This window comes from Rattus norvegicus, chromosome 7, assembly GCF_021556685.1.
Source record: "Rattus norvegicus strain SHRSP/BbbUtx chromosome 7, alternate assembly SHRSP_T2T, whole genome shotgun sequence".
NCBI classification, from domain to species: domain Eukaryota; kingdom Metazoa; phylum Chordata; class Mammalia; order Rodentia; family Muridae; genus Rattus; species Rattus norvegicus.
The window spans coordinates 9,046,906-9,062,685 of NC_141540.1; the positions used below are offsets into that span (position 1 = coordinate 9,046,906).

Below are 15,780 nucleotides of genomic sequence, written 5' to 3' on the forward strand. Positions count from 1 at the left end.
GGACATGAGCACAGGTTACTTTTTCAGAGGACCCGAGATTAATTCCCAGCTCCCATGGGGCCAACACCTTTCCCTGACTTCCATGGACACATGGTACACATATGTACATATAAGTAGAACATTCATGGACACAAAATAAATTTTAAGAAATGTTCTAAAGCTAAATAAAATAGACAGAATAATATAAATTATTCTAGAAAATGAAATATGTATGGAGTATCTTGTGTCACCATTGTTTATAACTACATGAAAATCACTATTACTATCTCCTCTGTATAAGTAACCAATACTAAAGAAAAGTTGAGAAACTTGTTTGTAGTTTCTGACCAATTGTAGATAATATAATAACCTGATTTACAGAGCAAGCAAGAGAGAGAAAGGTAGCTTGGAGCTGGGTGGATAAGGATGTGGAGAGGATTTGAGAAGAGTTTGGAAAATGGAAACCATGATTACACTATATTGCATAAAAAATTGAAATTAAAACATGAAAAAATAAAACAAAATAAAAAACAAGCAAAAAGTTTTGAGAAATAGTCTTTCCCAGGGAAGAACAAAACTGTGTTCCAATCCTTAATAATCATTTAAGAAAACATACATACAAGTATCATTATACAGACTTCACAGATTGTATATTTGTATACTACATATATATGTATATATATACATACATACATATTCTTGTACATATATGTCTATAACAATAATTAATGAAAAAACAGGCCATATATTTGAAAGAGAGTCAAGTGGAGTTATATGTTTGAGTTTGGAAGGAAGAAAGGAAAGGGCTCAAATCATGTAATTATATTATGATCTCAAAAATTAAAACAAATAATTCAAAAAATTAAATAAAATGCAAGCAAAATAAATAACCATGTTCTATTGTTTTCAAAAGAATTTGCTAAAATCTTGCACAATAATATTGAACCTTAATAACAATCCAACATTAGTGTATTTATGGCCTCCTCAAGGAAGATGAACCTAATATATTTGATACATAAATTATAACATTAATTTTTTGTCATAGAGCAATTCAGTGAATAGATAAAAGGAACATAAAGTGTAAGGAGTTTTAGTGTAATCAAAAATGTAAAGGTGGGGAGATGGAGATTTTAAACTGCATGAAAAAAACAGCATAAATTTCTTCTTTTTGTGATCTTACTCTGTTTCACTGGACAGTGTCCCCAAACTTCTTTTTCCAGTTTTAATACTAATACAATTATGGTTGATATTCCCTGGTGTTTTGTATACATTCCTCTGCTCATAATTTTGATTCAGTGAATTGGTCCCTCGAGCCAATTGCAGAGTGAGTGAATAAACCTTTAAGTAGTCCTTGCAACATAAAATATATTAACAAACCATGAGTATTTTAAAACATCTCCTGGAAAGATTTCGGTGTCTGCCTTCATTCTTCATTATGCTCGGCAATAAAAGGAATAAATTCACTTTGAATAAAATGAGAAAACATATCTGAAAACACATGCAATGAATCCCAAACTCATTTTCTAGCGGAGGAAGTTTTTAACGACGTTGCATCCACTCCTCTAGCAGTTCTGAAAAGCTGTATGTAATCACAGGTAAGTTGATCATAAAGAGGGAAGTGAAAGTCATTAAAAGTTAAGAATCAATTGCGAACTCAACTTTGTCAAATTTAAGATTTACTATAATTATATTTTGAAATGTGGCATGACTGCTTAGGCTAATTTTTATATATTCTGTTGGTTAAAAGCAAAGATTCATTATCTCCACAAATCTCATTCTGTTTTTAACAGATATTTAGTGCTCTTTTGAAGAAATTTTCTTAATTGTAAGTAATCTGTTGATATCCGATATTTGTATAAATTAATAAAAAACACAAATGTGTTAGAATAGTTAAATGAAATAAAAAATACACAAGCCTTTCATCCCTGAAGTGAATAGTGCCTTTCATAAATTATTGCTACTATGAATATGTTGTCAAATTGAGAATTCAGTCATTTTAAATGAAGTGTACATAAGGGAATTTATGCTTTGTTGGTATAAAACTTAAACAAATACTTGTGAAATATTACTTATTAATTTTATAACATTTTTGTGAAATTCTTACAATTCATTTTTTTCTTTTCTACTAGCATTATTCTAAATAGATCAGATTTTCTTCTTTTTAATTATTAAAAACAATTATGGTGTGAATTTTAGTATTAAGTATAACTCAATAGTCTCTCTCTCTCTATGTATAAAGGACTTTTATTCTATCTATAAAGGAATACTAAGGCTGAAATTGATCTTTTTCATATTAAATTTATTCTATTCATATCTCCTGGAACAAAAGCCACAAATAGCTGTGAAAGTACAAAAAAAGATAATTTAGTAAAAAATAAATCTAACCATTCAGTGAATTCTGAGAAGTCTGTTCAATCTGAATTAAAAAATCAAGTCTTAAAAGAATCATTGTCATGGTTCAGACCATGCAGTGAGTGTGTACTAAGAATATTTTTCTTGTATATTGTTTACTTATTGTTATAATGTATCTAACTCTTTTGCTCATATTTTGATCATATTCTTTCCGCTCTCCCAACTCATCCTAAATCCTCTCTACCACATTATTTAACTCCATGTTTGTAGAGTATTTTATTACAACATGAAATGTGAAGGTGAGCTAGATATTACTCACACCTTGAATTAAGTAACTAATCTTTCCTATCCTCCAAAATTACAAACAGCTCTTCAATATTTGAATGTATAAAGAATTAAGAAAGTGTGATCAATAAAATATGTTTGGTCATGTACTCTGTATCATTTTTTCTAATAACTTTTATCTAATGAGGGTTGACTGAAAAAATAGATAAGTGTAGAGAAAGTTGAGGAAAAACTGGCCTTTCAAATTTAAGAAAATGATCATTCATTGTACCATACAATATTACTAACAATAATCAAATACACATAACAAAATTAAATTGCAATTAGTCAAACTCACTAATGTATCTCAAAAAAGAGCATTTTTTTACCTTTCAGTCTAATATACTGTCCAATATGGTTTTTCCCTGTGAATTTTATATAAATTACCCATACTCTGCCTAGCTTCTTCTAAGAGTCATCGTTGTTATTTATTTCACTGTAGAGACTTGGAAAGGACATAGTATGTGGATAAGGGAAACCCAGATAATTTATTGCAGTCATGATACCGAACAAATGTTAACATTGTTCATTTTTATTTGGAATTTTTCGGATTCTTTAGAAGATAAGTAAAATATAGTTTTCATGAAATGGGTGGAAGGAAATGAGATGTTAATAACCTGACCAATGTCCCGGAGATATGGCTTTGTGGTTAAAATTACTGGTGGCTCTTCCAGAGGTCCTGAGTTTATTTCCCAGCAGCAACATGGCACCTCATAACCTACTATCAGGAGATCTGGAGACCCCTATGGCATACAGGCATACATGCACGGAGAGTACTCACATCCATAAAAATAAATAAGTAAAACATTCTGAACCTAAACAGATGAGTTAAATGTATGCAATAATCTTTATTCTTAAGTGAAATTCATTATTGGTATAATTTAATGGTCTAGGAATCTATGCATTTTTAGAATTTGTATCAAACCTATTTTGTTGACAAGTAAATCTAATACATTGAGTTCTCATAAACATTTTTTCATAAAAAATATATTACAACAGTCCTAGAGCAGGGTCTTATATCATCTACTAACAACAAATAACTTTGTAGTTTTCTTAAGACTGTTTTTCTGGCCTTTGAAGATTGGTAGAGAAATGTTTCTTTCTTTTTTTCTTTTCTTTTTTTTTTTTTACTTTTTTATTGGGAGAGGAATGTTCTCATTTAGCAATTCACTAAGACATTTCTTTACAGCTCTTCCTGTTCTCCTTCCCATTTCTAATCCATAGGGGAAATGGGAATATTACATTGTTACCTGTAAATATAAAAATTATAATATATATAAGAAGAAAGATAGAGGTAAGCAAATAAAATATGATGCATTGATGGATTTTCACATCCAAAATAGCACTAATCTAATGTGTATTTATATATTTTTAATTCTAAGAATTAGTTTGCTTATCAACAATTATACATTTTAGACTTATGGCATACAGTTGGGGGCAAGAAAGTTTATAAGTCTTTTCATGTAACTCTTACAGTTTTATAAATAAATCAGCCAAAAAATCAGAAATGTCACTATTATGATACTTTTAAGCATACTTCTAACACTTGCCACACTCCAGGATATAAATAATTAAAATTTATATTAAGGGATAAAGTACACTAATTTTAACATGACTTACAAAGTGCTACAGCATATGGTAATTAAAAAAATCATTTTTCAAAAGTCAGTCCTTCCGGTTCCATAAAAACCATGATAGACCCTCATGTGGATAATGCCCAATTAAGGAAATATTTTGTATTGAAAACATGCTACTCCATGAGAGATCATTTAAAGAGCTAGCATAAAGCATACTATACATATATGAAATAACTTGTAATTATTTTAACTTTGTTGTCTCTTTTTAAATGAGTCTTAGTATAATTTTACTGTAAGAATGTCAACTAATAGTAGTAATTAAATCTTATCTATTTGATCATGAGATACTTCATGAGCAGGAGATTTAAAAAGTAACAATTTTGATCAAAACCAAAGAAACCCTGAAGTCAAAATAATATTTCCCAATTTATTTAAAAATATATGTGTATGTTTATGTATATTGTAGATTCCCTTATGTACATTTCACTTGAAATTTCTTTCAAAAAAGATTTTAAACAAGTGCCTATGCATATTAAATAAAGTAAATAATTGAGAAAACTCACATTATAATACAAAGATAAAAACATACATAATACAAATACACAGTATACCATAGAGAAGATAATTATGCTAAATTAATAAATAAGAGCTAACATTAACTGGGCAAACTCTTCCTTTAAGCAAACATTATGCTAAGCACAATGTATATTAAAATAGGTTTGATAATGAAATCTTTACCTTTTGTGAATGCACTATGTCAAGTAGGAGTTGAAAGGGAAGGACAGCATGGTGGAGTCTATGGACAGGAATGAAGGTAAGGTTTTACTTGTGGAGACAGTCAGTGTTACTGCTAATGTCATGGAAATGAAAGAGTGAGAGAAAGTGATTTGGTTGTCATTACATTGAGCTACATGTACTCATAATCATGATCATGCAGATATAATTTGCAAATGTTTAACATACCTTAACACTTATAACTTAAAGTTGCCCTGTAATACTGACTTGTCTGCAGAAGAAACTGTGTATTTGCATTATGGGAAAATGGAACAAATGGATAATGGATTTTTGTGCTAGTAAGTGGTTCAGATACAACACAAAATATCCTTAAAATTTCCTAGGTGTATATCAGTTACAAGATCATTCCACTCTCTATGAAAAGTGAAACCCTCTTTCTAATAGCATTAAATAAATATATACCTTAGAACACGGCCACAGGAATATATGCTAAATCCATAGTTCCTATTTGGGGAACCACCATTCTGTTCTCACACAAGAGTACTTTTTTCTCTATATAGCACATGAGAATATTATTCATAATTTCCTTGTTCATTGAGATGAGAGGTATTGTATTACACTTTTGATTCCAAGCTTTTTCAACTGCATTGAATGTGGAGTTGTTCTCTCTACAAAGAAATGCAATCAAAGAATCACTAGAACAAAGAAATGCAATCAAAGAACATTAAATTACCCTTACAGGTGGAAACAGCATACTACTTGAACAATATGACAGCCCTGTACTTTGGTTTTCATGAATCCTCAATTCTACTTGACTCTTTCTTCTTTTGTATCAAGATTTGGCAGAAGGAAATAAATAACTGCAGAATGAGCAACCATACAGAAACCACAGTGTTTATTCTTCTGGGATTGTCAGATGACCCAAAGCTCCAGGTTGTGATCTTCATCTTTCTCTTCATCACCTACACACTCAGCATCACAGGGAACGTGACCATCATCACTCTCACATTGGTGGATTCTCACCTCCAGACTCCCATGTATTTCTTCCTGAGGAATTTTTCAGTTTTAGAAGTATCCTTCATAACTGTCACCATACCCAAGTTTTTGGGCACAATTATCTCAGGGGATAAAACCATATCCTTCAACAACTGTATAGCTCAGTTATTTTTTTTCATCCTTTTGGGAGTTACTGAATTTTACCTTCTAGCTGCCATGTCTTATGACCGTTACATTGCCATCTGCAAGCCCTTGCATTACCTGACCATCATGAGTCAGAATGTCTGCACAATGTTGGTCTTTGCCTCCTGGCTGGTTTCTTTCCTAATCATCTTCCCTGCACTGATGTTACTTCTACAGCTTGATTACTGTGGGTCCAATGTCATTGATCACTATACCTGTGATTATTTCCCCCTGCTTCAACTTTCATGTTCAGACACAAAGTTTCTAGAGAGGATGGGGTTTTCCTGTGCTGTCTTTACCCTAATGTTCACTTTGGTGTTAATATTTCTGTCCTACACACATATCATCAGAACAATTGTGAAGATTCCTTCTGCTAGTCAGAGGTCAAAGGCCTTTTCCACATGTTCTTCCCACATGATTGTCATCTCCATCTCTTATGGCAGCTGCATTTTTATGTACATTAAACCCTCAGCTGCAGATAGAGCATCATTAACCAAGGGAGTTGCCATATTAAATACTTCAGTAGCCCCCATGTTAAACCCATTCATTTATAGCCTGAGGAATCAGCAAGTCAGGCGAGCCTTTATGAACATGGTAAGGAAGATGGTGTTTTTTCAAAAGTACATGAAATGATGTGGATTCTGATGGAGAGGTACGTTGAAGGCCAAGTAAAATAACAAAATGGAATAAATAACAATATAGCTCTCTATCTTTAAACATCCAATTAAAATTGCTTTCCTAAACAGTTCTAACACAGTATTACTTTCTCAGGGACGACCTTTTCATATTAGATAATCAATTGATGTGTGCTAAAACCCTTTTATAGATATTCCAAACTCACTTTGTTTTTGAAAAAAAGATTTAAATGCCAAATCGAAGAATACCCATTGAAGGCATCCAACAACTTAAGTTCGAGCAGGGCTCACCTGAAAGGAGAGCTGGAAATGGAAAGGGAAGGGGATGAGAGAAACATGGAGCCAAGAAAGTTCTGATCAAGGTTCAAAGTTTAATATTCATAACAGAGTATACAAAGGGAGAGATCACAAAACCCATTCCCAGAACATTAATTTGGAGGTAGCAAAAGCACAGCAGTGGGATAAGTTTCCATATATTTGCAGCTAGTTAATTCCAGATGACAAGGCTGCAGCTTATTAAATTCAACATGTCAAGGCCGTGACTTGTTAGCTCTGGCACATCAAAGCTCACATCTGCACCCAAGGTAGATGTTTCTGATCAGGTTGATAAGGCCTATCACTCAAGGTTTGCTTCTGCTTTTCGTGGGCATATTCATATACTTCCTAGCCTGCCAGAATGAGATGGTCACAACAGATGAATAAAATATATGGTATTTTTATATTAGCCAAATCATGCTAGCTGATGCTCATTTTCTTAAGTTATGCTTCAGTGATTTGATTGCTGATGACTCATCATAGACCATTACTCATTTAAACTTTAGGTATTAGAGTTAAATAAAACATATTATTGAATTCCTACATGCTCACAATACAAATAAATTAGCATCATTTCCCTAAACGTAACTGATATATATGAATGCATGAATAAACACATAAAATAGTAGACAAAACCACACAACACACATTGTAAAATAAAAATGGTGAAGAATTGGCCCTTATATTCAGGATTCAAATTTGTTATCACAAAGTCTATCAACAGAAAGCAATATTTTGAATATTAGCAGACAAATATTTAATATTTATAATTATATTTGTATACATACCTTGCTCAAAACTGCTCTAGAATTTGAATATAAATACCATCAAAGATATTATATATTCATATATTTATTTAAATATGAATTTAAATGGATATATACATTTCATATCATATTTTTAAAAAGTTTGAATTATGGTAATGTATTAACTTATAACATTCCTTAATACCATTTAAAACCATGATTATATAAATGAATATTCAGGAGTAAACTCTTTAAGAAAGCAGTGCTTGCAGAAGTCCTGAGTTCAGCTCCCTTTACCCATGTCAGCTGGCTCACAATCGCCTGTAATCCTGGTTGCAAAGGTACAATACTTCTGTCTTCTATTGTCCCCTGAACTCATGCACACATATGAACGCAGAGACCCATGCAGATAATTAAAATAATAAAAATGAATATTAAAACATTTGTAAAACTCCCATATGCATAAAGTGACTGTTAGTGTTCTGATTTGACAAAAAACTTTCTTTTTTTTTTTGGAGCTGGGAACCGAACCCAGGGCCTTGTGCTTGCTAGGCAAGCGCTCTACCACTGAGCTAAATCAACAACCCCGACAAAAAACTTTCTTGTGCTGAAGGGTTGGTTTACCAATGGAGGTGCTATCAAGGACTGATTACATCTCAAGAAATATCTTGAAAATGGATTGATCTAGTGAAAGTTTCTGGGTCGTTCAAATAATTTACTGAGACTGAATATGTTACTAAGCATTTTGGGATCCCTCCAGCATCTTCTTTATCTTCTTTACAGAAAGAAAAATTGAAAGAAGTCGGAAAAAAAAAGATCTTTAAAAGAACAGCAGAGGAGGTTGTAAACTTGGTACCTGCCAGGAGATTAGAGATGGATCAAGGGGGTGATGGGAATGCCCAGAGTAAAGCTTCGACTAAGTAGAAATTGGTCCAGAAAAAATCCAAATATAGGAAAAGAAATTAAATTTACCAAGTCAAAACACAGAAAGACGAGCAAACTAAGCCATGACAATCTGTGAGCAACTGCAGGAAGAAGGGCTTCGGAGGTATGTGAAAAGGACTCATTAATATGACAATGATACTTGTTATCTTTTTGATGTTGTTAGAAATGGTCAAAAATGGCCCTTTTAATTATTTACAATCCAGCAGTTGCCTCTATCCAATTCCCCTCTCCCACAATTCCTCAACCCATTGCTACTTACTTCCCCTTGTCTCTGAGAGGATGCATCCCCACCCCCAGCCCTGCCCTCTCCCTCGGACCTCAAGTTTCTCCAGGGTTAAATGCACCTTCTACCACTGAGGCCAGGCCAGGTAGACATCTGCTATATACGGTCCAGCGTCTTAGGGGTCTGAATTAGTTGAGACTTGTGGTCTTCCTTTGGGATCACATTCTTCTTCCATTCTTCCCCAACTCAGCCATAGGGGTCCCCAACTTCAGTCCAATGGTTGTATGTAAGGCCTCTATCTCTGTCAGCTGCTGATAGCACTTCTCAGAGAACAGCCATGCTAGACTACTGTCAGTAAGCACACAGCAGCATGAGTAATAGTGTCAGGCCTAATTTTCTCCCCATAAGGTGGATCCCCAGTTGGGCTGATCACTGCAACTTCTTTCCCTCAGTCTCTTCTCCGTTTTCATCCCTGCAGTTCTTTTAGATAGGAACAATTTTGGGTCAGAAATTGTGACTATGGTTTGGTAATACGATGTCTCCTCTTGAGACCCTGTTAGAATCTCATGTTCCTACTCCTTAGTGGTCTACATTTCATCTAAGGTCACTCCCATGGAGTTCTGAGAGTCTCTGGTACTCTCTAGAGAGTCTCCTCACCTCCCATTTTCTGAAGTTGCATATTTCTATTCATTCTGCTGGCACCCCTAGCCTCTGTCTTACCCCCTCCATACACGAACTTGTTCCCTTTTCCCCCCTCCTTCTCCTCTATCCCACCCAAGTCCCTTCCTCTCTCTGACTCCTGATATTATTTTTTCCACATACTAAATTGAATTGAAGCTTCCTGTCTTGGCCTTTATGCTTGTTAAACTTCTTAAATTCTATGGGTTGCCTCCTAGGTATTTCATACATTTTTGGCTAATATCCACTTACTAGTAAGTATATACCATGAATTTCCTTTTGTGTCTTGGTTACCTTAATCAGGATGTTATTTTCTAATTCCATCCATTTGCCTGCAAAACTTGTGGTGTCCTTGTTCTTAATAGCTGAATAATATTTCGTTGTGTAAATAAATCACATTTTCTGTATCTAGTCATTATTTGAAAGATATCTGGGTTGTTACTTGTTTCTGGATATTACAGAAAAGGCTGGCATGAACATCGTGTCCTTTTAGCACAGTGGGTATCATTTGAGTATATGCCCAAGAGTGGTATAGCAGGATCTTCAGAAAAATCTATTTTCTATTCAGAGGAACCTCCAGATTGCTTTCCAGAGTGGTTGAACCAGCTCACAATCCCACCAGCAATGGAGGAGTGTTCTTTCCACACCCTCCTCAGCATCTGCTGTGACCTGAGTTTTTGATCTTAGCCATTCTTATTGGCATAAGATAGAATCTCAGGGTCATTTGCATTTGCATTTCCCTGACCACTAAGGACTTTGAACTTTTCTTTAAGTGTTTCTCATCCCTTTGAGATTCCTCTGTGGTAAATTCTCTTTAGTTCTATTCACTGTAGGATGATGTCATTAAACAGGTGAAGGCAGGGACAAGATAGAATGAGGCCTGTCATTGGGAGAGAAGGAAGCATGGGCTGGAGAAATTTTTTATAGAGGGGAGGAGACTGGAGCAAGGGACAGAGAATTAGTGCAGAGAACATGGAGGCAGATAGTAAGGTTCCTCTCTGCACATTTACAGGTTGTTATGAATATTCTTAAGGGATGGATGTATACAGGGCTTTGTATGTCTAGGTCTGCAATTATATATTATCAATTGATTATAGTGTGGTGCGTTCTTTCATGTGGTGATTTAAGTTCAAGAGAGTGTGTGGTGGCTAGATATGCTAGCCAGCCATGAAATTGGGATGTGTATGTTTGGCAAGGTGGCAACCTGCCTTGGGAACTCAATGAGTAGAAAGATTGTTGCCAGGCTCAGAGAGTAGCCATTGGCTGTGTGATATGGGATGGAGCAAAGCAAATGAGAAGCTTTGCTGACTGAGATCAAGATACCTAACAGATGTCATGGGTACTACAGTGCCAGATCTAGTGCAGGGTAAAAGAGAGCCCCATTGCTTGATTAATTTTTTTTTCTTTTTTTCTTTTTTTTTTTTCGTTTTTTGGTTGTTAGCTTTTGGAGTTCTTTATAATTTTAGATATTAGCCCTCTATCAGATGTGGTGTTAGTGAAGATTTTTTTCCTAATATTTAGGTTGCCAGTTTGTCCTATTGCCTATGTCCTTTTCCTTACAATAACTTTCTAGTTTCATGAGGTCCTATTTATCAATTCGATCTTAGAGCCTAAACTATTGAAGTTCTCCTTTGGAAATTTCCCCCTGTGCCATTGAATTTGAGGCTCTTTACCACTTTCTCTTCTATTGGATTCAGTGTATCTGGTTTTATATTCAGGTCCTTGATTCAGTTGGACTTGATCTTTGTACAAGTTGACAAATATGTATCTATTTTCATTTTTGTATGTACAGACTTCCAGTTAAGCCAGCACCGTTTGTTTAAGATACATTCTTTTTTCCATTGTATATCTTTGGATTGTTTAATAAAGATCAAGTGTCTTTAATATGTGATTTTATTTCTGGGTCTTTTATTCTATTCCATTGATCACCCTGTCCGTTTCTTTATCAATACCATGCTGTTTTTATGACTATTACTCTGTAGTATAGCTTGACGTCAGGGATGGTGATTCCCCAGAAGTTTTTCTATTGTTCACAATTGTTCTTGCTCTTCTGGGTTTTTTTCCCAGATGAATTTGGCAATTGCTCTTTCCATGTCTTTGAAGAATTTTGTTGGTATTTTGATGGGGATTTCATTGAATCTGTAGATTGAATTTGGTAGGATGGCCAATTTTACTCGTTTTTGTTTTGGTTCTTGTTTGTTTGCTTCATTTTTTGTTTGTTTGCTTGCCTTTTGATTCTGAATCTCTACATAGAGCTGGCTGTCCTAGAATTTGCTATATAGAACAGGCTGTTCTCAAACACACAGACTTCTGCCTGATTCTGCCTCCTACGTGCCTACATTAAAGGCCTGAGCCACCATACCTCGCTGGATTATTTGTTTGTTTGTTTGTTTCTTCCTTTTTTGTGACAAGTACTGATTTAGCTCACGTTTACACTGAGATTACATGTATAGGCCATCATTTCAAACAACAAATTTAAGAATTTCAATAGAAGTTTTTTTAAGTATTAAAAATACATTTTAACAGTATGTTTCATAAATGTTTACTGTAAGAACTCTGCTATTGCTTTTATAATGATTGTGGAAAAGGTTATACTCTTCATAATGGTTTCACATGTTTTACACTGTTCCATAAATATTTATTAATCATCACATACTATGGCTACAATAGGTTACATGAAACATACAAACTAATACAACACTGAAAAAATTTGCTAAGGTAGGGGAATTTATTAAATATATTAAGAGTAATAAAAACATCCTTTTTGGATGCCAGGTTTTCACTGAGGATCTCCCTAGTTTTCCACAATTGCAAAGGAATGTAATACCCAGATTTTTCATACCTGCCAATCAGGTGGGAGGTCTCAGGGGTCAATCAAAATTTACCAAAACTTTGTCTTGTCTAAAAGAAATGCAGGGAGAAATATGAAACAGAGACTGGAGGAATGGAAAACCAATGACTGGCCCAACTTGAGGCAATCACATGGGCAAGTACCAATCCCTGACACTATTGATGATGCTTTATTGTGCTAGAGACAGGAATCTAACATAAAAGGCTCCACCCAGCAAGTGAGTGTAACAGACACAGATCCATATCCAGACACTGGATGGAGTTTGGGGACTCTTGTGGAGGAATTGGAGGAAGGACTGAAGGCCTGAATAGGGATCAGAGATCCACAGGAGTCTCAGAGACTAGGCCATCAACCAAAGAGCATACATGGCCTGGACCGAAGCCCATAACACTGCTGTAACAGACAGGTAGCCTGGTCTTCATGTGGTTCACCAACAACTGCAGCAGGACTGTCCTGAAGCTACTGCCTGTGTGTGGATTTCCCTCCCCTTGCTAGGCTGCTCTGACTGACTTCAATGTGGGAAGGTGGGCCAATAAGGAAATCAGAACAACAGTTACTTAGAAAGCTGGGTATCAATCTACTTAAAATAATACTCTTGGGCTTATACCTAAAGATTACATTATTTTACCACAAGGACACCTGCTCAACCATATATTAATGTCCTATTTATAGTAGCTAGACACTTGAAACAACCTAAATTTGCCTAAACTGAAATATGGAAAAAATGTATGGTACGTTTTCACGATGGAGTATTATTTAGCTATTATAAAAGATGACATCATTAAAGGCAAATGAATGAAACTAGAAAAGGTCATTCTAAGTGATGTAACCAAGCTCTAGACAGATAAATATTCATTTATATGTAAATATTAGCCATTAGTCAATGACAATCAGGCTATAATCTGTAGACCCTAAATATCAAGGCACAGAAGAATAGACTATGGATCTTCTGGGTGCCTAGGTCTCCCAGGGTGGGGGAAATAGAATAAAATAAATAGGAGTGCTCATACACTAATGGGGAAATTGATTTAATAAAGATAAAGAATGTACTTAGTTTTATTTAAGTTAATGTTTACCTTTGATTCATCAATTCCATTAACAGGAGTTGATCCCAGTGCTGATAACAAAATTTAAACATTGAGTAATTTATCAATTTATATCTTTGAAAATACATCACAAAATATTCCCATACAATTTTAGACATTAATAGTGTTCTAATTATTAGAATTGGAAATTGTTACCTGTCCTCTAAGAAAATGATAAAATAAGTTCAGCCTTACAAAGAACTATTCAGCTGGAGTCACATTTGAAAAGCTTCCATGTGTTCACATGGTCCTGTGATTGACAGTAAGTGCTTTTAAATCAGGATTTTGTAGAATAACGCCTTTACCTTAGAGTTAATTTGTATACAACAGGTTGTATGTTCATGTTTACTTCCATAGACAGCACTTCTACCACATACAATTTGTTGTCCCTTAGGAAATGATGGTTCAGCTCCAGTTACTCTGCAAATTGTTTGCTCCTATTCAAGGTTTTGTATAAGAAACAGAAGCATAAATTCATTATTTCAGAAAGGGTGAGTTTCCATATTATGGTATATTTTATATTTAATAGGATTTTATGTACTTTAAATAAATGAACTGCAGTACTGTAGAAATACAAATATCATGAACCTTACTGTCATTCATTAGATTAGTCCAAAATAATATCTCTAAGACAACATACATATAAGCAAGTCTGTAATATATTTTAGGATAAAATGAAGAAGAAGGAATGGTCCATCCATTGTTCACTGAGGTATCTGGGATATGAAAGCAGAAAGTCAGAAGAATTTACATGTTCAACTGAAGAAATCTGTGAAACTAATAAGGGATAAAGTGCTAATGTTTTAATATCTTCTTGTGCCGACTCATAGAGAGATACTTATAAGTGATTACAAAAATGTTTTAACATTAGAAACCTTTCAAATCCATGTGGTATTTCTAAGATCCTACAAAACTAAATGAAATTGTATTTCTTGGACTGTGTAGGATAAAATCCATAACGTGATTTGTGTAGTTACCCCTTATAGTGTGTACATATTATGAAGGTATATAGTGTGTGTAATTGTTAAATCAAAACAAATCAATAATTTCATGCAAGGAAAATTTATTGAAAGGATAATATAATTAAACATTTAAATCAGTGTTACCCATGGAAAGATTTTATAAATGTTATTTTCTGATATATTATTTTATAACATCTGCATGTCCTAAAGAATGTTATTACTGTGGTACTGTTCCATATATATACTTGAATATCATATACATATATATATACATATATATACACATATATATACATATATATACACACATTATACACATATATATATGAATATAGTATATATATATGTATATATATATGAATGTAGTGTGTATGATTTCCAATCAAAGATGGTGTGATGAATTATATTTTCTTTGTCCTAGTCTGCTTTATCTGACTAAAATATTCAATCTCACATCTTTAGTTCCTTTACAACTCATCTAAATATCTAAATGTTCATGTATATCCATTTCTATATTTCTGTAAAAACTAAAGAAAGAAAACATTAGTTTGTCAATTAACCTTTGATACTTTTTATGGATGGATTTTGCTCTTTTAATGTTTTAAAGAATAATAAATAGGTTGGAAATAATTCTAGTAGCATTCACAATGCCGAACCTGTGATCTTATCTATTCTCTCCTTTAAATTGTTTTAAAGATTACATTATGGTTCTTTAGAACTCGAGTAAAACTTTTTCTAGAGATGTCACTAATTCTTTATTTAACGTTTTCTGTATGTTGACTTTTGATGAAAATTTGAATAAAATCTTCCAAAAAAGCTTTTATAAAACAGAATAATTTTAAAATCATGACTTCTGAATACAGCCCCAGTTAATGAATGCAAGCCACAATACTTTACATTTGATATTATTGGTAACATAACACTCTGTCTTTCCTTAGGATGTCATAAAATACTTATATTTCTATATTTATGAAATGACATTTCATATCACTACACCCTGCACTGTATCAAGGTCACATAAATGAGAAAAAGATATGTTGCTCTCTGTAAGAACATTTCCAAAGTGCTCATAATGAATGAATGTCATAATGGAATCAAAGACCATCCATAAGCTTTAAATGAAAAGTAAACTAATCCAGCATGCTTTATAAAGTGGAAATACCTGAATACCAGTGTTAGTAGCCATAAAACAAA

At 33.7% G+C, this 15,780-nt stretch overlaps 1 protein-coding gene across 1 annotated transcript; it reads left to right on the plus strand.

Annotated features, from left to right (window-relative positions):
- The first annotated feature begins 5,834 nt into the window (after positions 1-5,834).
- On the plus strand, positions 5,835-6,779 carry Or6c1 (olfactory receptor family 6 subfamily C member 1). Its single transcript, NM_001001073.1, is given in 1 exon segment — positions 5,835-6,779. A coding segment is annotated over 1 exon segment (945 nt).
- The last annotated feature ends 9,001 nt before the right edge of the window (positions 6,780-15,780 follow it).